The sequence below is a fragment of the Coturnix japonica genome, chromosome 5 (assembly GCF_054131305.1).
Source record: "Coturnix japonica strain WE chromosome 5, WE-NBRP24, whole genome shotgun sequence".
NCBI lineage: Eukaryota > Metazoa > Chordata > Aves > Galliformes > Phasianidae > Coturnix > Coturnix japonica.
The window spans coordinates 46,569,491-46,593,756 of record NC_140667.1 but is presented as its reverse complement, the minus strand read 5'-3'; the positions used below and the strand labels follow the sequence as shown (position 1 = coordinate 46,593,756).

The following is a 24,266-nucleotide window of genomic DNA, read 5'->3' as shown; positions in this document are numbered from 1 at the left end:
CAGTGGGCTGGAGGCAATAGTTGCTCAAAGAAGGCCATAAGAACACAATACAACTAATCTCTTCCTTTTCTTGCCTCATCCCAGCAGAGACTTCCATATCCCATGTTCAAAAAAACACATTAACAGACTGTCTGGAAAGTGCTGCTGTAGGCTCTGTTTCCCCACATGCCTTTTTAAGGTGGTTGTTTACTGTTTTTTAGATTGTTTTGATCCAACTGAAATTAATTTGGAAGGAATCATTTAAGTTTCATAAGAGAAGCAGATAAACACTTCTAAATGCTAAGTAAATAAATTAAATTCATTTGATTACATTTGTTTTCAGAAATGCACAGAGACTGTGGCCTTCACATTAGTCAAAGAACCGTATCCGGTGAGCTACATAATATCATAAACTGCACTCATATGTCAGTGTTGCATAAAACCAAACAGATACCAGTACTGATATGCACCCTTTTCTCCTGTCCCCTCTGCTACCTCTCTATGTTACAGTTGCCATCTGACTTTCAGGAAAGAGTCAGCATCCATCTGGAAAAACATGGGTGCAGCCTTTCTGTCCCCTTGTGCCACACATCTTACGCTGATACCATACCCACCTGTGTCATCGCCAAAGTACTGGAGAAACCAGATCCAAACAGCTTGTCTTCACACTTGTCAAGCCCCTCAACAAGGGATCTCAATTTTCAGGACCCTGCTGGAAAACTTGGGCAGAGGCCTCAGTACAAGTCAGACATCTACTGCAGTGACACCGCCCTGTACTGCCCTGAGGAGAGAAGGAGGGAGAGGAGACCAAGTGTGGACACGCAAGTGAAAGATGTGGGGTTCCTACGGTCCCAGAACTCCACAGACAGTACTGTTGAAGAAGATGGTTTCCATTCCAGCTTCTCTCACGAAGCCTTTCCAGAGTACATCACCTCTTTGCCGACCTCCAGCTCCTATTCCAGCTTCAGCGTCACATCTGAAGAGAAGGAGAATGCCCAAGCCAACACTATGACAGCCTCCCAGCAAGCGATCTACATGAGCAACCGAGATGAACTGTTTGAAAGAAAGTCACCAGCAGGTTATGAGCATCAGGGAAGCCCAAGGTTTGCCAAGTCAAAACCTGCACAGCACATGGAGCTTGCTGATGATAATGAGAACTCCCCCACTTTTACTCGGACTCTGCCTCCTTATGCAAATGAACCTTTTCATTTCTCAGCCATAACACCACAACAGGCTTTAGCAAATCAGAAAATGAGGAATGAGTGTAGGAGCACCAACCTTTCAGAAGAAGACTTACCGGGGCGATGGAGGCAGTTGAGTGTGGAGGACATTGGCGCATACTCATATAGGAACACTGGCAGGCTGTCACCCTGCAGCTTTTCAGAGCAGTATTACAGCAGCCCTATTAAAACGGGAGACAGTAGAACAAGTCCCATATATGCTAGTTACAAAGCGGATAGCTGCTCAGAGGGAGATGATATCTGCCAAAGCAGACTTGTGGATTCTTGCTTCCTGAGAGCAGACAGTGGCCTGAACATTGACATCAGCACTAGCTGTAAACAGGACAACTTGCCCGCTTACAAAACAAAAGAATCAAGAGACCAAAAAAATGAAAGGATCACTGTCCAGTTATGCAGTAGCAAAAACATCGAAAATAGCCCAGTGTTGAAAAGAGAATATGTGGACGTGAGCCCCAACAGCTCTGCAGAGTCCCTCAATCACAGTTCAATAGAGGCTTCAGAAATCCACCAGTCTTCCATGGAGCAAGGAAGCCATTCGGGTATTCACAGCAAACAGCAGCAGTTTCAGCGGACTGGGAGTACTGGTTTGAGTCGGAAGGACAGCCTTACAAAAGCACAACTATACGGAACCCTTCTGAATTAGGCATCTTCCAGAACTGCAATAAGACCACGAGCAAAAGAAAGCGAACCATGTTTGATACTTCTTGTGAACATAAGGTTCTCAGAAAGGGAGTATAAAATATATATTCATAATGGTACTATATGTTTGAAATGAAATCTCTCCAAAAATGTTATACAGCACTTTTCACTTAACATCCTTTCCATGTGGGAGACCGTCCCCTCCCTTCTTTTATAAACCTGAAATATTTTTATAAACAAAATGGTATTTATTAGACTATCCTAAGATATTTGAGCAGAATTCTTTTCCCTTTAAGCAGGTTTCTTATTTATTTTTGTGCATGAGGCCATCTGTGCCTAAACTCTTGGAGGAAAAGGGTAAAATCATGATGATGGCAGTGAAAAAAAATAAATAAATCCACCTGATAAAATACCATACTCTTCATTTAAAGAAAACAAAACTTAAAAGAAGGGTGAATTTGAAAAAGTATATTTTTAAAAAAGAATGGAATTGTATCTTAAATTATTTCATACAAATGTATTTATGAGTGACTAATGTATGCACAAAGTGATACCAATATTTTGTTCTTTTAATCCACTGTGTTTCTGCTTTCCTATTTTTCCTTGTATACACTACCTCAAAAGTAATTGAGGGTTTCTTTGTCACATTTTCCGTAGGCTTGCATTTATATTGTCTAAAATGCATGCAGTGTCATAATTAATACTGTATTTTGCATTACTTAATAAAAGACACCAGTGGAGATATTTTGTTGGGTTCTTTATCCTTTGTTAAAACATGCCATGGACAACAGAATATGGGTGGTATCAGCCCAGTAAATGTTAATGAAAAAAGCTCCTACTTACACTGCTATCCAAAAGAGTTTGTCTAAACCGCAGAGCAGTGGTTCTCAGCCTTTGGCCCCTGGAATTGAAAGGACCGCTTCTCATTGGCCTTGGAAGGTAAACAAGGAAAACAAACCAGTTGTCAATAGCTTTAACTTCACTGCACAAGGCTCTGCATACTTTAAAGAAACTTGAAAACTGTGTGAAAGTTGTGACTTAACCTCCTCCTCTATTATGTATGTAGTTGGCACAACTCTTCAGGTCTTTAGAACTGTTATTTTCCACAACTGTCTTTTTTCACACATATTTCAAACATAGATGCTTTTCTAAGATTTAAGGAACGTTTGATTTACTGCGGCCTATAGCAGTTTCAATCTTGGCTCTGAAAAGCCATAGTTCTACCTGTAGCTTTTGTGTTCCCTCCACAGTTTTCTGTTTCTCATCATTCCACCACTAAGGAGTGCACAACTTGGGCAGTCACAGGAGGGAAAGAAAAAAAGAGGAAAGAAAAAAAGAAAGAGGGAAGGGAAAATCCTGTGGTTTTCCTTCATGGCTTCAGTGCTGCTGCCTGGTAAGAGGCAGAATACAGCAATAAATGCAAAATCATTCTTATAATTCATATCCATTAAACATGTATCCTGTACTTGAAATATTGACTCTGACAGGCAGGAGTGCAGGGAAGGATCTTAGTGCAATATGCAGTAGTGAGTCAGTAAAATCACTGTGGAAATCTAAAAATCTAGTACCTATAAAGCTAAAATGATGTTATCATCCATTATATATTTTAAAAAAAAAAAAAAGAAGAAAAAAATCTGTTTTCTGCCAATTCTCTGAAAATAACCACTTGGTAAGTTATTATGAATCGAGACACTAAAACTGCTCACTTTTATGTAAGTGTCTTAATTCATGAAGACATAGTTTCAATTCATTTGACATCAATAATTCCCACTGTTTCACATACTGTTATTCATATTCTTCATGGGTAATATAAGAATGTGACCACTGTTCATGCATGCAAGTACTTTCTGTGCTATTTGGAAGAATATGCATTAAGGTCCTACAATTCCTCAGAGACCTGCACCACTGCTGAGAACAATGGCAGCTAATAATATCACACAGGTAAGCCGCAACAGATTGAAGTCAGGCTTATTTCTGTAAGAAAGCTATTATGCACCTTGCCCTTTTATGATCCCCCACAGCTGGGGGCAGGTTGTACCACAAATAAAGCCACTGAAATCTATAGGGAAAAAATATATAGAGCACCAAAGATCAACTATTTTTACAGCTGAATCTGACCAGCACTAAATATGAAGATCCAGAAAATCTGCTACCTCCCCTTCAAAACACTCAACGTTGACTTATTCAGGTTCATAAAACATAGGCAGTCTAAGGAAGACATTCATTGATTTGGCCAATGAATACAAGGATCTGAGGTGAAAATTAACTTATATCTCATCTTCAATATATATAAGGTATGGAAAAATAAATCCTGATATTTATGAAAAGGAATATAGTATCAAACCGATCCTTTCTATAATATGCTTCATCACCTGACATTAAGTTACTATTTGGGTAATCGTACAAAACTTAGTTTCCTTTAGGTATTACAGATCTGATTATTTAGTGCTCTGCTATGCTATCTTTTCTTCTACTGCAGTTTCAAAGTTTGTTTCAGTTTGTTTCTACGCTTCACTTGATTCTTTTTTTTCCTCAGTTTGTGTGGACTAATATGCAAATTAAAACCAGACTGTTCAGCCAATTAATACAGTGTGTTTTTTACAAAATAGCCTATAACCCCTTAACATTTTTTTCTGTAATTAATTCAGTTAAAGAACAATACGTAACCCTGCAATGAGTTTCAACTGAAGGGATCAAAACAGCTAGTTTAATGCACTGATAATTTTACAAACTCCTTTAAATCAGAAAAACTGAATAAGTTTTCATATTTTCTATGAACACAAGAGAAAAAACTAAAAAAATCAAGTAATTTTTCTTGGATTTACCATTTTAACAACAGTTAACTGGGTTTTTTTTGTTGTTGTTGTTGTTGTTTTTTCTCTCTATCCAAGAAATTTTTAAAGATTATACTAAAGGATTCTCTTTATTTTGGTACATTCTGCTTTGATTTCTTCAGACTGCTACAAAGGCCAGAGATAGGAGGCTAGGAAGGTACAAAGCATTTCAATTTCCGGTATGGAGTGCTTTAATTCTGTGCCTACTTTCAGTTTTCACATTGAGAGCAAGTCATTCAGAAATCCTGTAATGGAGCTGATTACAGGAATATATAGTCAGAGATATTTAAGACTGACTACTTGGATTTCTGTACATGTTCTCTCCAAACCGTGTTCTTCCCTCACCGTGGTTCCCTGTGGCTTTAGAATGGCTGTTGTAGCATCAGACAAATTCTGAAGCATGAATTCAAAAGTCACTGAAGATTTAGGAGCCTAGCTCTGGTTAAAAATAGAAACAGTCGGAGAGCGAATCAATAATGTCTCGTTCAGAAGGACTTGTACTTTGGTCCAAGTGGAATGGACCTGACTTCTGCAGTGCTTCAAATATCTTACATTCTGCAGGACAGAAGATGATGAAAGACAACATCTAAAACATTGTTCTTAGAGCACCTGACTTCAGTTTCTCATTCAAGCAGGTCTAGTCTGATGAACTTTATACTTCTCTAACTGTGACTCCAGAAATGCAAAAGAAATGACTTTTACTCCAAGAAAAGTGCCTCAGACTCTCCCATTCCTGTGGCTGAGAATTTGCCTCAAAATAGCATGTCCTATGGGTATAAAAGTCTGATTTTCTCTCAAGCATTATAAAACTGCCAAAGTGTCACCAAAAAACCTTGCTTTTACAAGTGACGATCGACACATTCAGTTCTACATGCAAGGCTTGTAGTTATCTAGAACAGGATTTTTGCTTTGATTGATTATTTCATTTGCCATGAATGAAAGCAGCGAAGGTGATGAAAATAAGTGGCAACTACTCAACAGTGCAGTGAAGCAGAAGATGTGAAATGTCATTTTAATGAATGAAATGTGATACCAAAAGTACATGATACAGGACACTGGTGATGGAAACATAACAGAAGATCAGAGTGAGGAGCTGAGTGAATAGCAAACCACACCACAAAAACAGATAAGAATACAAAAGAGGGAAATAGGGTACAGTTCACTAGGAAAAAATGTTACATAACTGTTATGAAATCAAAAGGAACAAACATTTTTAAGATGCGAGACTATTTTTCTCATTCCAAATTAAGCTTAAAATGAATCAAAGGCTCAATAAATTTGAATCACAAATATCACTTCCTTTAAAACTTTTCAGAACCCTATAAATAGCCACATTTTTAATGTTTAAATCATGGCAAACACCAAAATATGTAGTTTCCAATTCAACAGTTTCTAAATTCTACTCCCAATCTAGAAAATATATCACGTAAATCTTTTCCCCTTCTAGCAGTTTAATTAAAAAGAATTTTCACTCCAAAATCTGTCACAGGACGTTATTATACAGCTTAGATTGATTTCCCCTTCTTTAATTTTAATGTACTAATTTACATCCTTTAGACTTTCCTATAGGATTATTCTTCCCCACTCACATTTAAAACCTTGTAATTCTTACAGTCTGTTACTTTCAAATGCGCCCAGGATCTACCAGTTCTCAATATAAGCACTAACTCCCGGTGAACATGAGCCAGACAGGATGATCTGCATAGATAAAATCTTGGCCTGTTCCTGTTCACGTGGTGTTATATTAACATTATCAGGAGATATTCATTGTTGTCTCAGTTTTTCTTCCATATCTTTTTAAAAGAGTCTCTTTGTTATTAAACAACTGTAGCAACTTGAGTACTCTTAATGACATGTCACTTAGTCCTCTACTGTTGCTTTCTCTTTGTATTTTCCACTACTGTATGGGCAAAGCTGCTCTTAGCTACAGTGTTTTCATCCAGCTGAAGCTAAAAAGAATAACTTAAGTTTACATGCAATTAAAGATTTGCTGCTTGTGTAGTGGTGGCCTTTCAACTGAGGTTTGATTTTGCCCATCTCATTTACTGACTTTGTTTACACTCTGCAGAAAAATTTCTTCTTTTTCCCCTCATTCTTGAGAAAGTTTTAATTGCAATTCTCCTCCACTTCTATTGTCTTTTATAACTTTCATATCACAGGGCAGTTTATCCTACAAATCTGGATGTGTCACTTTTCAGTCTAATTTAATTCCTTTAGGTTTGCTTTCTAAATGAAATAATCAGTGAGGAGAAACTTAATCTCAGCACTAGTTATTGAAAAAAAAATTGCACATAATGTGACTTGAGAGGATGTATCATTATCCATAGACTCATTATTTGCCATGAGAATTTGCCTAAGCATGAGCCATATCCTATAATCCTTCATAACACTAGTTAAGTGTATATACACTGTCTCCAGTGGATAGCTACTGATCATTTTCTTGCCAGACTTTACAATTGGAAATATATAAGTGTTGAGTTTTAACTGCACTAGCAGTTGAAGTTTTACCACACCAGATCTGCTTGAGCACCAGCTTGGTGTCTAAGGCACCAGCTTCTCCAGGCTTCATTTGGACCCCCATCCTACTCCTGTGGGAAGTGACAATGTCCCTGCAGCCTCCAGGAGGAGAGAGTATTCCTGCAGACAATTATTACAACCCAGAGTACGGAGAATATCTTTATCTGAAGGGGGCAAAACTGCACTGACACAAAATGCAATCGCTGGAAAAGATCCCTGATGGGAGTTAAAAACCTTCTCAGCAGCATGCCCAGCACAGACATGTATGCGCTAATACTCTAACTATGATTCTTCAGAGAAATTCTTATTTTTGAAGTCAGCTCTAATGAATTCGTATTTAAATTTATCCACCCATCTAGACTTTTCCTTTGTAATTTGTGAATCAGAACAGACACACACTTGAGCTGCAGAGCCACAGCAATATTTACAATACAAAGCTGAGCAATGACAGCTCTATGATTTAGAAGTGAAACAGCAGCAAGTCTCAGATTAATTAAATTTGTAATATCAAACCCAGTCAGCATCCTTTCCCATTCTGGTTCTAAACATGTGATATCCTAAACCAGATTAGGAGGAATAAAAGTATTTTCAGCACATACGTGTTATGAATTTCAGTGGGCTTCCACTGAAGCCTTCACTTAATTCAGTTCCTACAGTAGAAAGCCTCTCATTCTGGACACCAGCTGTGTAGCAAGGCATGATGAGGAAGCAACAGCCTAACAGCAAGTGGTCCCTCATTATGAGGACCTTACTGTGCCACTGACCTGGTGAGATGGGAGTAACAAGAAGTAGGTAGTAGCTATTGAATTTTAGATGACAGTAAGGGTCTTGGTCTAATTTTTTTGTAACAATGTTATAACTTGGAAAATAACAAATGAAAGTTTAATTTCTCCGTCCTATACTTAGCACATGAACTGAATCATAATTTCCTGATTGAAGCTCACTTACCTGTGCTTTCAGAGTCCACAATAGTCTGAAGGTGAGGAAGATGAGACCTAGAACTGCAAGAAGTTAAATGCAGAACTGAAAGTGAACATCAAAAATGCTGTCAGACTTACCATTCACAACATTTAAGATGTTCCTATAGTCCTTAGGGTATATTATGAAAAAATCCCAAAGAAAAAAGTCACAGACTATTTTCTTTCATTCTCATTTTTGCTTTTTTCCCCTCTCCCATTAAAGAAGAGATGATGTCAGATAGTGATATGGGAGTTTTTTGCTAGAACTGTCAAGACTGCCTACAGCTTGACTTGTGTTGGTTCAGAAATACAATCCAGAGACTAAATTAGTTCAACAGAAGTACACTTGTTACTCAAGGAGAAAATATCTGAATGAAAAAAGTGTTAGTAAACATCTCATTAGTGAGACCTCAGAACCCAGGAAGCCAAGATGGGAATCACAGCAAACCCAGTGAAGTTGCACTTTGAAAAGGAAGCTGAACACATATTCTATTTGAAATAGATTTAGACGGTCTTTTATTTTTCTTTCATAATCTATTGATGAAGATGAAATGCACTTTCTGGCACTCCAGACAGCACCAATTAAGCATGATTTCTTGCTTGAGTTCCTCATAACTCACTTGTCTCTCACTTCTAAGCCAATTCTGTTTTGAGCTTTAAATTTCTGTTTTGTTCAGAGAGAAAACATTGATCCCACTCAAACAGCCTAACTTGAAATTCATAAAAATACACACCCAATTCTTAAACCCTGCCATTAAAGTTACTGCCCAACACTTGTGTGTTATTTAGTTAAAATTCTTTTTAAACTATAAGCTTATAAAGGGTGGATTGTCACTTATTATTTGGTTATACAGTACTTGACACAATAGTCTGTTGACTGTAATAGCATAGGCTATGCATATTGCTTTACCTGCACACTTTATCAAATGTTTTCTCACCATTAACTTTTTGACCTTTCAGATGTGAATTCTGAAATGCCCTATTCATAGGCCAGTCCCTTAGCTACAGCAGCCTGTCCCAGACCCATGCATACCTCACATATTGGTTGAAGTTCAGACAGTTCATGTTATTTCTCCTAAGATCAAGAGTGAATATGGCAGACTTTCAGCCATAGATCCCAGAGCCAGTGAACATGGCATTGCATTTGGAGAGCTCTCCAGTGCCTGTGGGTAGTGTGCTGCTGTTGGCCATCTCTTTCTCTTTCTGGTGATTTCTCCTGGAAAACTACCACACACTGAAACAGTGCATTAGTGGAGCAAATCATCAGCAGATGATCTTAGTGATCTTATACAACTTTAATGATTCTATCATTCAGAAATTACTAGAGAGCTGCTGGGTCCCACCTCAAGTTTCTACAGGTACTGAACTGCATGCATCTTATTTTCTAGCACACTACAGCTTATATTTGCTTGCTAGTTAGCCAAAGCTGTTTATCAATCCACACAAGAGATCTTTTAAAAAACGTAAGTACCACTCTTGCCACAAACAACCTTGACACATCTGCACCATCTTCCATTAGCCATTCAAAGGAGCTAAACATCAATACTGATGGATTGCTCTGACTCTCTTAACACTGAATATCACTTCACACAATCTTTACAAAAAATGGATTTTCCTGGAAAATTATAAAAAATAGGGAGGCTTCAAGGAGGTAGGGCTGTGCAGTTTGTTGGAGTGGTGCAGCTGTTAGCAAGGCCAGAAGGAAACACTCATCATCTGAGAAGGACGTTCCAGAGACACCCCACTTACCATAGAGCAATCACAAAGCACATCCCTTTCTTCTGCAGATGGCCAACTTGTGAGGGTCCTGAGGCAGCCCCAGGAGTGCAGCACTGCTGGCAGACAGCAACAGACAAAGTCTCTTACCCAGTAGCATATCTGAGGCTGTTGGCTGTCCCATTTTGATAGCATTTATACCGTACAAATGTAGGATAATTCCCTTAAGGCTCTCAGTTACCATAAAGATACTGCAGCACTTTCATACTCCACACAGCAACAACTGTTTATTACACCAGTTTTAAAGTCACTGTAGGCTGTCTGGACAGGTTTTGATGTTTGTGGTATTCATACTTCAAGGAGCTGCAATGCTGTATATATAACAAAAAGTGCTCCTTGAAGAAAAAAATGTAAAAAAAAAAAACCAAAAAATACCAAACAAACACAGCAGAAGCACAAGAGAGAAAAATGGATGTTAACATTCAACGTCTTGGTGTATACAATCCTAATCTAGGTCTGTATAGTGACGAACAACACAACAGTGAGATACATCCAGAGAACAAAGAAAACAGCAGCTTAATCTGGGGAGCCACATCCTCAGGCTCTACGCTATGGTTAGAATTACTGCTGACCTTGATGCCTGTTGTTCAGGCAGTAGAGATCCAAAAGGAGAAGAGATGATCAGAACTGAATTACTAGAAATATTCAGTACTGAATTTCTCCACAAGCTCATAGGGCAACCTTGCAAAAATTGCAGTGTCTTCTGTTGCGGCCCTGTGTTTGTGGAGACGACATGGAGGCTGTAGCTGCTTGGAATCACAGAACAAAGATGAAAAGGCACATAGCATAACTGGACTTACCTCTCCACATTTTTCCTAATTAATGGTGTTGTCAGAATCATGTTTCTCTCTTTCTTTCTTGTGCTGGATGAATTAATCAATTTTCCTCTGCTCCAGCCCTACGACTGTAAGGCAGGAGTTACCCATTGCATTCAAATGTTATCATTTTGACATTCATCAGCATTTTCTCTTCTCTCCGTGCGCTAGTGAAAGTTTTGGCATAGTTTATTTACAGTACATTCATTTCATGCCTCTAGCCATCCTAGGGACATCTCACACACCAAATTTTATAAAGGTTTTTTGGCTCATTTTAAACCTACTGGTGATTCACAGACCGTACTAGCTGACTGGGGAGCATCACATCTAGTTACACATCTGAATCACATTAGAATTATTTGGGAACTTAGACAAATTAGAATACAAACTGCAGATAAATTACCCATCTTGATTCTTGTCAGCATAAGCCTCCAGAAGCTACACCAAAACTGCTCTATTTAACAAACAAATTTCCATTTGACTATTGTAATATAATGTTTGCCTAAAAAAAAAACAGCAGAGAATTTTGCTGGGCTGAACATTTTTCTTTGCACGTATATCCATATCCTGATTACGAGGAAAATATTTCCTACCACCAGCATTATTACTCATTAAGCCAATTCTCTTACTATTAGAAACTTCATATTAATAATTCAGATGAATTTCAGCCCTCTAGCAAGAGCATTTGATATGAAACCTGAGAAATAGATCAACTGTGTTATAAATGCTAGAGATACATTTTTTGGCCTCCTGGAGTCTATTGATTATTTTCCTCTTCATAATAAGGGTGCCAGGCAACCCATTTGCTCTACATTTTTTATTTGTTGTACAAGTTTAAATCCTATCCTGAAAATATTACTAAAAGACAAAAGTGCAGAGCAGTTTGCAGTCCTTCCACAAATAATATGTTTTCCTGTTCCTCAGTATTTTTGCCAAAGGACAGTTTTGTCACAGGCTTTGATGTGCCAAAGATCAGCCTCTCTGACAGAAATGTTGCTAGTAAATACCTCACAGTGTGTATTCACCTTGGGACCCTGCAAGCTGCATTACCAGTGGGGATTACCAGTACCACCAAGACTAAGCTCTGCAAGTGCATGTGAGGATGTGGTAGATGTTTAGCCCAGGGATTTGCACACCGTTTAAAACCATCCACTGCCAAATCCTGTAGAAGCCCTGTAGAAGCAATTTCCAGAGTACAGCTTGAGGACTCCCATACAAATACAGCAGAGAGACTAGCTGGCCAAAGGCTGTCTCCCCATTAGCAGTCTCTACCTGCATGAGAATGCAAGTGGATGCCCAATATTCAAAAGCATCAGCCTTTCTGGAGAAAAACTCATTGCTGCTGCAACTTCTAGCCCCATCTAGTTCCCCCTTATCTCTGCAGGGCACTGCAGATGACAAAGAACAGGGGACAATGCATTGGTCAAACAGAGCTGAGTCTGCTCACAGAGAACATCCCCCTGACACACAGCCCTCAAGCTCGAGGGACCTGACATGAAATCCCACATCTGGTGCTCTCTTAAGAAATTGGTGAGTGAAGTGGCAAATGCTTTTTGCACTTCTCACCCTGCTGCTTTCTCCTCTGAAGTGGTCCTCTACAAACAAGACTTCATATTACACTATGACCAGTGTAATAAAAAAAGAGTACAAGCTTTTTACCTTTAGTGTGTTACAACAAGAAAACCTCGGGCTACCATGAATGTCCTAGATGAATCAAAGGGTCAAAGAGATATTAAAGAAAACAGGCTTTATCCTCTCAATGGTTGTACATGTCATAACACTGTGGAAGATGTTTGTAAATAACTGATTGAACAAAAAGGCTGTTCTGAAGACTAGATTCTGGAAAACTCAGCACTACACCTGGAGGAACAGAAAAAAAAAATGTTTCACATATGCCTTTTTAATATGTGAATAATATTTTTGTATTATTTTGTATGAATAATTGTATTATTCGTCTGGTGACAAAAGGCACTCAAAACAGAAAGATAAATCTGGGCAAAGTACTCGAGATGCGTCCTCACCAGCGCTGAGTACAGGATGCCACTTGTGTTGATACATACCTATGTAGTAACTCCCCAGACACAGCTACTGCTTGCTCCATATTCAACACGTTTCTAGGGGCCAGAAGAAAAGACAGCTGAAGTTGCCCAACATCAGAGGTCTTGGTGTTCTTTCAAGGAATAGGATGAGCACTCTACATATATAAAATAACATGGCAGTCCTTTTTCTTAGGAGCCATCATGGACTGACAAGCAGAAAAACATTAGAAACAGATGAAAAATCCAAACTAACAACAAAACCACCCAAGACATGATGTGGATATGTGGGAGAAGTCACATTTGAAAGCAAAAAGAAAAGACCTATATAATAGTTAAGTCTGCACCATGACGTTATGTGGAAACCTTTATTGGAATTTCTCTTGAGTCATCCCCGACTGATGGCAACTTCAGCATGGATTGGACTGCGACCCATATGAGCGTAAAAATAAATCTCCCAGATAATGTAGTAACATTTCAAATGTACTTAATTGTTGTGAATTTTTCTCAGGGAGATTCAGAGCATTACTTGCTCAAAGGGGAATGATTGCGGAATTTGAAACGTAAGCATTTAGAGAACAAATTAATCTCTAATTATGAGTGCTAAAAATAAAAACACAGCTATTAATTTCAGTAGCAAATGATGAGCCCTTATGCTATGAAGAAAAATAACAGCCCTCTAGAAAATATTTGAAGAGACCATTGATATTTTTGCCATAATTTGCTCAAATTACTGTCAAATTTTTTTCTCTGACAAGTTCTCTTACGAAACTATTTTGCATTGTCTCATACAGTTCCTACCTTCAATGAAGATCTCAGGTTCAGAAATAACTAATGCAAAGCTAATGAGAATCTATTAAACTAAAGGAATTTGGTGAATAGCTGTGTTGAGAAAAGCCTCCTAGCTTGAATAATGATGCTATTATCGAGTTTTGGTGCACCATATCATTTCTCTCAAAGGTCTCCCTTGACAGACACCTAGGTAAAAAGCATTTTACAATATATTGCAAAGGTTAACATTCTGGAGACTTTGCGACTGGAGTCCCTGCAGCAATTTTTCAGCACTTTTTAAAGCACACTGAAAAGGGGACAGTAGAGAAAAGAAAATCACTCTAGTGCCACACATTATCAGCACCCATTATTTTATATCCCTCGCCAGTACCGAGGTCCAAAACAACCAAACATCTGTACAGAAACAAGAAAGCAGGCTTTTTCATTACATGGAATAGCAGTTCAGAAGGCCACTTTGCCTGTTGATTATATGCACAAGAACATCTAAACTGGATGATGAGAATTTTGTACTAAAACTCCATTAGAACTGGTTGAAATACAATCAGTAAGGCCAAGAATTACATTGTGCCACTTTTAGATCATTTAAACAAATCTGCAGTTATTCTACTGACATTTAATTAATTTGAACCAAAGAGAATGTGCACCATAATATAAACAACTGTAAAAGTAAGAGGAGAAACTGCTGATTCCTTCAGAAAGACCTTGTCAGGCTTCTCAATCCTATACTTCTCTCTGAAGGGCATTCAGAACACACCAAATAGCAAAAATCCCTGAGGATACATAATTAATGTGGTACTTCAGCTGCTATGTTCAATAAACAAGGAAAGTATTCTATACATCATTAAGAAAATAGATTATTAAAAATTGAACTCCTGAAGTAGAGAAGTCCAAATGTAAATTATATCAGAAGCTTGAATCCCAGGAGCATTGTTTTTAATAATAATACAATGGATGCCTCTGTTCCCTTCCCCATAAAGCCCTCAAAATGCCAATTACCCACGGCAGCACATAGCTTTGAGTGTATTCAGCAGTTCATTTGACATTGAAGCAGCCAAGACTAGACTGCAATAGCAGTGACAGAGTTTACCTAATGAAAACTAAACAGCAAACACCTACAACAAATTTACACTGCGTATAAGTGCAACGTGGGCCAATGGAAAATTCAGCTTTGACTGATGTCTCTGGCTCTCTTCTTGTCTCCCTTTTCCCTTGTACTTCCTTTCACCTGATAATATCATCCATTTTCCAAGCATCCTCCTTTTCCCTCTCATCTCCTATTATTCTTCAAAGTGTTCAGACTGTTCATTTCACTGCGTGCTGTCGCCTGTTCCTCCTGCTCCAGGTGTGCATCTCTGAAGTCAAGCACATGCTCTATTTGAGCACTATGTAAAGCATTGCAGAATTGAGTCAGCCTATGGGATTTAGGGGACTTGGTATTAATCTTTTTAAATAATCTGTGAAATACAAATGGCATCAGATTAAAATAAATAAGAGAGAGAAAGAGATTTCTATATATTTTCAGATCTGTGCATACCATGCATCCTACAGAGTGTTTGCAGTGATTCATCTCTTTTGACGTTAGGATGTGATTCACTTGACTGACATTTTATTTCTGAGGTGTTAAAAAGGGAGAAAGAATGAAAAGCGAACAGAGCTCGCGATCAGTACTGATGACCTGCCGAGAGATGGCCCTTCCTTTCACACTGCAGTATGAACCTCATGTCTTTTTCCCTCACTGGTATTTATATCACAGGAAAAATAAAAAAAATATTTTATTTTTTTTTTAAATCTGAAAATTCTCTAATACAACCTTGTTAAACCAGGAAATTATCAGGATATATATATATTTCTTTTTTTAAGTAAATATCCGTGCATGAGTTTTGGGGAATATGATTAAGATTACACTTTCTCTTCAGTTTTTTCCCAAAATTCAGAGCCTTGTCAAACCTTGTCAAAATATTGAGGGTTTGAGGCTATAGCAAGAAAAAAAAACCTGTGTCATATCTGAAGTTCACAGACTGCATGCTTCATATTAATGGCATATAGCGTACCTTCATTTTTTGTACTCACAGCAGTACATGATTTGAACTGGTTACTGCCTTTCAAGCAATTGCATGCATTGAAACAAATAGCAAAGATTAGCAACTTAACCATCCAAATTGCAAATTAGCTGGATGGGGCTACCAGATATTTTATCTTTACTTATAAGAAATTATCATCATGAACAAGAAAGATTAACAAAATGAGGAAAGGGAAAGAATCAAAATAACCCATTTCTGATATAAGGTATGAAATTCTTTACCTAATATCCAGCTTAGATCATTCCTTGCACCCTTCAAGGTAGAACAGCTCTACAGAAAGGTAACAAAGGAGCTGGTTATGCAGTGAAACATGAAAAAACAGCACAGTCCATAGGTGAAAATAAATCCAAATGATATTGTGAAGCAATTCTTCACTGCTTGTTTGCAGAAGAGTAGTAGCAACCTGAACACAGGAAAATTGATTTCTTGAGGCTACCAGGTCTGTACCAGGGACACTATGATTACCCACACATTACACAAATTACTTTTCTAAGGACACACTTCAAACAATTCACTGGTAAAAATCCTGCTCAGAAGTAGAAGCATTACCTGAGCTTTATGGCCTGATGAGAACTGGAGGCAAATATATCTAACCTGAAGCTGTCTGGACTGTCACTTCAGGTGTTTTCAACCTCGGTGAACATCAAGTTTCTCCAAAGAACTTCATCAAGAATTTTTAGATTGATTTCAAGAGGCACTTAAACAAAACTGAGTAGATGCAGCAATCATTATATATAAATGAAGCTTTATAACTTGTAAAACACACATAGGCATTTTCTGACAGGCCTCTAAATAAGCCTGTGCAGAAGGACACTAAGGGACTGGCAGGGAAGGCAAATGAACCCAGTTCCTTTAAACTTATATCTAAAGCCAACAAAGGGAGCAATATTCTCATCAACAAACACATTATTCCTGATATGGGCTCAAACACTCTGTCCCAAATCAGTCACTCACACTTGTTGCAGAACCCATCGGTTTTAGGTCACAGTCAGTTGGTTTTACCTTAAAGTTGTATTACCACTGGAGAGCAAGTGTTTCTCAAATTGTGGCTTGGCTTTGCCTCAAAAGACTTCAAAACTACTACTGGAAACATTTACATTAGAAAGAGCTATGGCCCAACAGGAATAAGTTTGCCTCATTACTTCTGAAAATACAGCATCTCAGCTATGCTCTTTTTGGAATGCGTGGGGGGATGGTTGGAACTATCTCTAGTCTCATCCCAATAGCTGAGAGTTGTTAAATGTGCTCTTGGAGCTCATTCTCCCAGTTTCACTTGAAAGAAGCACACTTTGAGCACACTAGGAGCCAAAGCACTGCAAGTGGAAACAATGGGGACGCATTTTTTTGCTTTTCTTTTTCCAAAAAGTGCACTCATGACAAACTAAGGTGATACACTCCGCGGGGTAAAACTGCAGTAGAAAAAAAGATCTGCAAAGCAGTAAGGTAGCAATCAGAGATTAAAAGAGAAACAGGTAGAAGAGAGGATAGAATCTGTAGAAGAAATCTTATTAAAATATTGGGTGGTGCTAAGGAGCACAATAGCAGGCTGCTCATGTGAAGGCCTGTAATTGTAAAAGCAAATTGTGTTAGAAATGCATGGAGGACCATCACCTGGAGGCAAACTGCTTTGCGAAGGGCAAAAGCAAAGGGATTCATTCCTTCTGCTTATTGACATGGCTATTATCTAGGCTCTGGGAGTAGGCAATATGAATGACTGGCAAAAGAAAAGGCCGCTAGATTTGGAGACGTGAACAAAAGAGTGAAAGTTGCAGCAGATGAGAAAAATGAATACAAAGGATGGATGGGTCTTGAGAGCTGATCCAGTTTCTGCCAGTATTGTCCTTGCAAACTTCCTATTCTAGCATTCATTTTAATTGTGTTGGGCCGTGCTGCCAAGGAGGTTGGCACACTGCAAGAAGCAGATAATGAAATGAAGGCACATTCCTGCCTTCCTGTGTTTTCACATTTAAGCCTGAGGAAAGCAAAGCTCTAACCTAGAATTACTTGACAATAGGAAGAATGACTTGGAGAATTGGCCCCACCTCTGGAAGTGCTCGAGGCCATGTTGGATGGGGTCCTGGGCTCTGATCTGTTAAGTGGCAATCATCCCACGTCACAGGTTGGAACTGGGTCCTCTTTAAGGTTCCTCCCAACTCAAGCTATTCTGTGATTCTCTGAGAACTGGAAAACAGACAAAGGGATGAATAGAGTACAGTCCTCCAATTTCTGGCTGCCTTTATAAGGACAGCAGGAATGAAAGCAACTAGTCAGAGAGCACCACAAAATGAGATATTTTTGAAAATGAACAGAATACAAGAATATGGGCTACTATATACTTAACTGAAAATAGGGTGCTGAAATGAAGGCAGAAAAGCTGAGAATTAAGCAGTGACAACGAAAGGAAGTCTCTAGAAGGTGGTAGGGTTATTCAAAATGAAGACTAGCCAAAAGCAAAACAAATATTTTCAGTTGACTGCAACTCAAAACCACATAAATCAGGATTGTGGAAAATTTGAGATCCCACTTTTTTTTTTACCTTATCATTTTTCTCTGTGCCAACAGAGCATCTTAGCTTTAAATTCAGTCTTATTACTTTAAATTTGTCTGAAAAGCCCAAATGTACAGAAAGACTCATCCCACTGTAATGCCATAGCCTAACTTCCTCATTAGGCCTTTAGTTGAGGTATATAATGACTCACCAACAGTATTTCATCTGAGTGAACACAATAATTCTAATAACTGTCTGCTAATTAGCAGGTTTTTGAGATAAAGATACAGTTGAATAGCTTGCATCATCTAACACCCCAAATTAATAATGCTTCAGTAGCAAATAATAACATGTTAGAGATTGGTATTGTTACTTTTTGGTACAGTACAAAATAGATTAAAATGAACTCAGCTTGTTTATCTGCAAAGCCGAAGACCATTTCAAAACGGTGAAGATCTCTAGCTTGGCTCTAACATGCAGCGCCCTAGAAAGCTCTTTACAAAGCTAGAAAAACTGCTCCTAAAGCAAGATTCAACATTTCTGGATTATATTTTTATGAATAAAATTAATTAACCAACAATTCATTACATTTTAAAAGCTTCATCTGACCATAATGATCCTTGTTTGCAGCCCAAACAGTATTTAGTAATTGCAGAATGATGGAGCAATGTGGATATTTTTTGATTACAGTTCATTACATAAGATTACAAGGAAGAATTTGTCTTTGAATCATAATGAAAACTTAATTGACACCACTATGCTATAATATTTCAAATGATTAAATTTCAGTCTCTGTCTTAATCAGTTTTATATTAGAAAGAGATTTTAACAAGATAATGCTGTGAGCATAATTTCATTCCTTTGTAAAACTGCTGGCTGGATCTCGTAAGTAATTAAAACTCCAGCCATCTTGGAAATCAAACCCAAATGCAATTCCAAATTTAATATTCTTTAATATTATATAGTATAAATTCATTTTATTTTCCTCTACTGCCTTTAATCAAAATTTGCTGTTTTTTTTTTCCCCTCTTCCCCTAATAATTGCTTTAAAAATTATACTTGCAAGATGACTTCAAGAAGGAAAAATGCCAGACACCAGAATCATACTTCAGGACACAGTTAAACTCAGGCAACAACATGGGCAGAATTACAAGGGCAAATTACTTTTCTATGCAGTATGTGCAATGATTCTCCAAGACTTCTCTCTCAAGTTCTTCAGTCTCAGCTGAAGGTACTGAGAGTTCATTCAGATATATAGCATTCTTCAAGTAGGCTACCATGAGTTCACACTTATTTCAGAAGCAGATCCCTCTGCTGTATTTAAACATGTAACAGCCCAAGATAAGCTCTTGTAGGGATCAACAGGATGTATCGCATGACTGCAGTGCTGCCCGTCCTTCATCCTGACACATCAGGCAGCCCCAAGTTCTAAAGTGGTGGGAGCATCTTTAGAACTAAAATACCTGGAGGAAAGAAAACAGGGCCGCACACAGCTGTGATTCAGCCAGCCCAAATATAGGCAACTACTGCTTTGTTTTCACCTGGACTCATTCCAGTACTCAGGAAGATGCTGTAGAAGAATCACATAAACACCAGCACCACAGGTTTAATTAGGAGTAACTCCTCAAATCACAGAGCGAGTTATTTGTTGAAAGGTCCAGCTGGCCTGTGTGCCAGAGACGCAATCAAAAGAAATGCAAAATCCAGCCTTATGTCAAAAATCTAATTGCCAAACAAGGAAGCAAGAAATTGAGAGAAATAAGTAGTTATTTGCACTACCTCACATGGATCACTAAACTGTAATGCCCTGTGTTAAAATGCATCAAAGCTGTTGCTAAGATGATTAAAACTACACAGTCACAATATTTTGATCCAGATTACAAACTATATAAAAATTCAAGGATAATTGGAACCATGGTCTCAGCACAGGCTTATCACTTACTACAAGCTAAAGGAACACAGGCTACAAAACTGAGTACATTTCTCTTATTTCTTAATTAGAATCTGCAACTTTCAAAAGTGTTCTGATTTTTGTCCCTGAAAAATCCATTTCAACAGAGCATTTAAAAACAGTATATAAAATAAAAATCTCACCTTTCATTCTTGCCAATGGAAACAAAACAAAAGACTTAAGATGCTACATCCAAAAAATGCAAGTATACAGTTATGGCTGAATGGATTCTCTATTTGCTGCAGAATAGCCCAGCTACAGACTGAATGTCAAAGAACATCCCCTGCACAAAACTGCACAACAACAATTTTTTATATGTAAATGACATTAAGAGGTATGGAGAAATGCATTGTATTCACAGTAAATCCAGGTAGCATATTAATTGTCCCACTCTCCACACACAGAATCAGTTTCATGGTAATCTTGCGTACTGACTTGTAAAGATTAACAGGAATGAAACAATGAAGTACAGACACCTTATATTATAAAAGTTTTATTTTTTTTTCTCCTTAAAAAAAATACTTACACATAGTTTTGTTTTGATTATATGCAGTCATAAAACTGAGTTCAAAACTCAGTTTTAAATATAGGAATCTAGGGAGCACAGACTTACTGACTTCAAAATTAGCTCCAAGTTTTCCCTTAAAACAGAGAACATTTTACAATTAGCTGGGCTGGTAATATCTGCCTGTTTCCAGAAGAGTCAGTCCCACCTGTCCTGTGATCTTCCTCCTCTTGCATGTATGATGCTGTTTTGCCTTGAACTGTATATCAACAAGGAAATAAACCATTGCTTGACTGGCACAAGTGACCGGGGAAAGGAGTTAAGCCGGTGACAATCTGATTTAAGAAATCTAAAATAAAAGCTACATAAAAAGGCCAATAATTTTCTTCAAGTTAAATTCTCACACCAGGGTTGGGCTAGTTAAGCACCAGAATAATGGCACAAAAAGGGCTGAAATTTGTCACCAGGGCCCAAGGAGAGAGAGAAAACACTTCTTAGCTCAGCAGCTAATCAGAGAATCCTCTTAGCTGCATTATGAAAGCATATATCTAGTGGTCCAAGAAGAAAAGTTAATGGTCTCTGCTGCCTACAACATATCATATTGCATATAATGGTTTATTCCCTCTGAAACATCAAACCCTTTGATGGATGAAATGTTATTTTGCTTGTTATTGCCAGATCTTGATTTCTCCAGCCCAGTCACAAGTTGCAAGGAGCGATGGCAATACTGGGTGAAATACTGCACTCACACAAGCTTCTCTGTGCGCTGACAAAGTACGAACAATCCTTGAAGTATGATAGTTGTAGAAAAACACTTTGCCATCTGAACTTCCTGTCACCAAAAGCGTTCCATCTGGAGAAAACTCACAGCCCACTGCAAATCCTTCCACCTGTTAAAAAGAAAAATCAACAACAGTGTAACTCCTGTTTCTGATCAAGGAAGTTCATTGTGGTAAACTGAAGAATATAGTACAAAAAAAAAAAAAAATTAAATTTATTTAAATAAATACGCCCTAAGGACTTCTCCAGGTTTATCTTAAGACACATCTACACCACAAACTTATTTAATCAAGCTACTAGCTATCCAGAAAGCCTTTTAGTAACTATTTTCTTCAAAGGGTATATAATTCCAAACTACATACAGAAAACCGAAGGAAGGCAATTAATACCAATCACTGATTTATCATCAAGCACTATCAGCAAACATATTAAAACACACACATACTTTGCTCTCTGTCTCACTTCTGGACTTGAGTAATATCTATCAGGTGAAAGGAAATACCTTATGCCCTTCATATCTCTTCTTTTTGTTGATTCGGTAAGGCCGCTGGGAGGAAAACAATGCCATGTAGTTTCCATTTGTCTGAGCAACAAACGCCGACTCTCTTGGGTGTAGAGCCAGACTTGGACAAGTGTAACGCTCCTGAAAATAACCATTATGAAATAAATTATTTGTTCAAATGAACTAAGTTATTTTTTGACAAATTTGAAAGACCGTAAAGACATCTCCATAAAGATACTTATTACAATCTACAGAAAGTTTTGCACAAAGTCAAATATTAAACCAAATACCTAACCCAATTTTCTAGAAATGGATCAAAATCATGCCTTCCTTTGCATTATAATTAAACAGCAGAACTGCCAAAGGACAGTACATAAATTTATTGAGACATCCACTTTCTGCTCAAGGATAATGGAAGTTCAAATGTGGAAGCAAATCCTCTTAATCCATACCTCTGCCCACATGGTAGAGTGGGAAAAACATCACTGATTTTGTTATGGGGTTCGGAAGAGATGAACTGGGAGGGAAGTTCTGGATATTGCCAAGTATTGGGCACAGAAATCAAATAGTGTTAGGCATTGTACCTGGTTGACAAAGAGCTGCGTGCTTTGTGGGGGAAATTGAGTCTAACCAGAAGAGGTTAAACACTGCAGAAGAGGGAAAAAACTGTCCAGTTCAGAGATGCTGTCATCCCACAGAAGGTGGGCTGTATGTATTTGCTGTTTGTGTCTTTCGTAGGGGGTAGGGAGGTTGTTATGAAAAACAGCCTTCTTGGATTCTGAACCCGACTGCTCTGTACTTTATTTATTTAGTGCTTTTTTTTTTTTTTTTTTTCCTCTATTGCCAGTTCAGGATGATGAAATATTTAACAGCAGACAAAGACATAACTGTGGAAATTAAACACAAAACAATCCCATTAGATCACCTACTACATGTCCCTGTCAGCAGAGAACAGTTCATTCCAGCCAAAAGGCATCTGTATACAATCCAATCATATTACATTACATAAGATATTAGACTTGAATTTTCAGAAAAGACCCAGGGAGTTGGAATTATCTATTAACTTCCTCGGTAATCTCATTCGAAGCTGTCAGCTTTTCTAGACAATTTAGTTCATTAAATATCTTGCTGGAACAGGTTACTGAAATACTGTACCCGCATTGATAAAAGTAAATTTTACCTCTCTGATTATACCATACAAGATATCAGCATGCATGTATAAGGTTGCCGTTATTATGCAAATATTAAATTTAATTTGTCAATAGTCTTCATTCCAGCTAATTGAAAATGTATCCTTTTGCTATCCAAGGAGAAGCGATGAAAAAGAAATGTGGTGCTACAGCAACTACAACCATTGGTAAGCTAAAATAGCACCACAGTGTTCTTGCCTAAACATGGCTTAGATGTAAGTGAACTAGCAATGAACACAAATACTTTAACACAAGGAGATCTATCAGTTTTCCAAGTGATTGTTAAAGATAAAGTAAATGTTGTTAATCTTACATGAAAAATCTGATTGGAAATTTTTGCAGCACTTTGGAAGTCCCATGCAATGATGGTACGGTCAGCAGAGTCTCGGCTTACTGCGTCTGTGCTTGTAAGAAATTCTTTTCCTTCAGGAAGAAAGAGTATATCCAATGTTTGCTGCACTGCAGCTTTGTACACTCTTGTCACCTAGTGAAAAAGAAAGTTTGTTATTTTGGAACAGACTAGAAAAGCATGATAATCTACATCCTTGGTATTAGTACCTATCTCCAACCAATTATATATATATTTTAAAATATGAAAAAATATTTTATTTTTAAATATTGAAGTGCTAGCACATCAAATAGTTTGATAATGTATGTAAATAGTTCAAAACCTGGAAAATTACATGAGGTAGAAAAGAAAGCAGTTTGCATATTATATTTAGATATACATAAGATTCTTGAGGAAGTAGAGTTGGATCCAAAAAGAGCTGTAGATGTGCTGTGAAATCAACACACACTCCCTTCTATTTTACAAACTCAGTGTGCTCTGAGGATCAGTTTGGAGAATTCTTCTTCCAGGAAATTTTATAAGTTTATCTTTTGGTCTTCTTGTTCTCAAAATGTTTAGCAAGTTACAGAGGCAGACAAAGGAAATCAACTACGTCAGCAGGAATTCACAACTTAAAGGGCATGTCAGGAAGTAAGTGAATAGTCTGGCTGATCATTCTAGATTTAATTGTAAATCACTATTTATGACAGGCAACTGGAGAATTCTGGACACCAATCCCATGCTGTGGAGGGAAGCTTGCATGCTTAGTAGGTACACACAGATGTGTTCCAAAGAAGATCCCCTTTTTCTCCTTTGTAGAAAACAACAGAGTTCAGCAAGAACCTGACACACT

The 24,266-nt window shown here is 37.8% G+C and overlaps 2 protein-coding genes across 11 annotated transcripts in view; one reads left to right on the top strand and one right to left on the bottom strand.

Moving 5' to 3' along the window:
* The window catches only part of BEGAIN (brain enriched guanylate kinase associated), a 140,556-nt gene extending 137,953 nt beyond the window's left edge, over positions 1–2,603 (top strand). For 5 of the 9 annotated variants that reach the window (XM_085550580.1, XM_015865689.3, XM_085550583.1 and 2 more), the window contains one exon: positions 490–2,603. In XM_085550580.1, coding sequence (XP_085406706.1) covers positions 490–1,863 — 1,374 coding nt within the window. In that variant the 3' untranslated portion in view covers positions 1,864–2,603. Of the gene's footprint in view, positions 1–322; positions 371–489 lie in introns of all 9 variants that reach the window. The other 4 variants (XM_015865691.3, XM_015865687.3, XM_015865692.3 and 1 more) reach the window with 1 other exon arrangement.
* A 17,982-nt stretch (positions 2,604–20,585) lies between these two features.
* The window catches only part of WDR25 (WD repeat domain 25), a 55,086-nt gene continuing 51,405 nt past the window's right edge, over positions 20,586–24,266 (bottom strand). For both annotated transcript variants that reach the window (XM_015865602.3, XM_085550571.1), the window contains exons 5-7: positions 23,399–23,569; positions 21,896–22,036; positions 20,586–21,503 (exon numbers count right to left, since the gene is read on the bottom strand). In XM_015865602.3, coding sequence (XP_015721088.2) covers positions 21,282–21,503; positions 21,896–22,036; positions 23,399–23,569 — 534 coding nt within the window. In that variant the 3' untranslated portion in view covers positions 20,586–21,281. The remainder of the gene's footprint in view (positions 21,504–21,895; positions 22,037–23,398; positions 23,570–24,266) is intronic.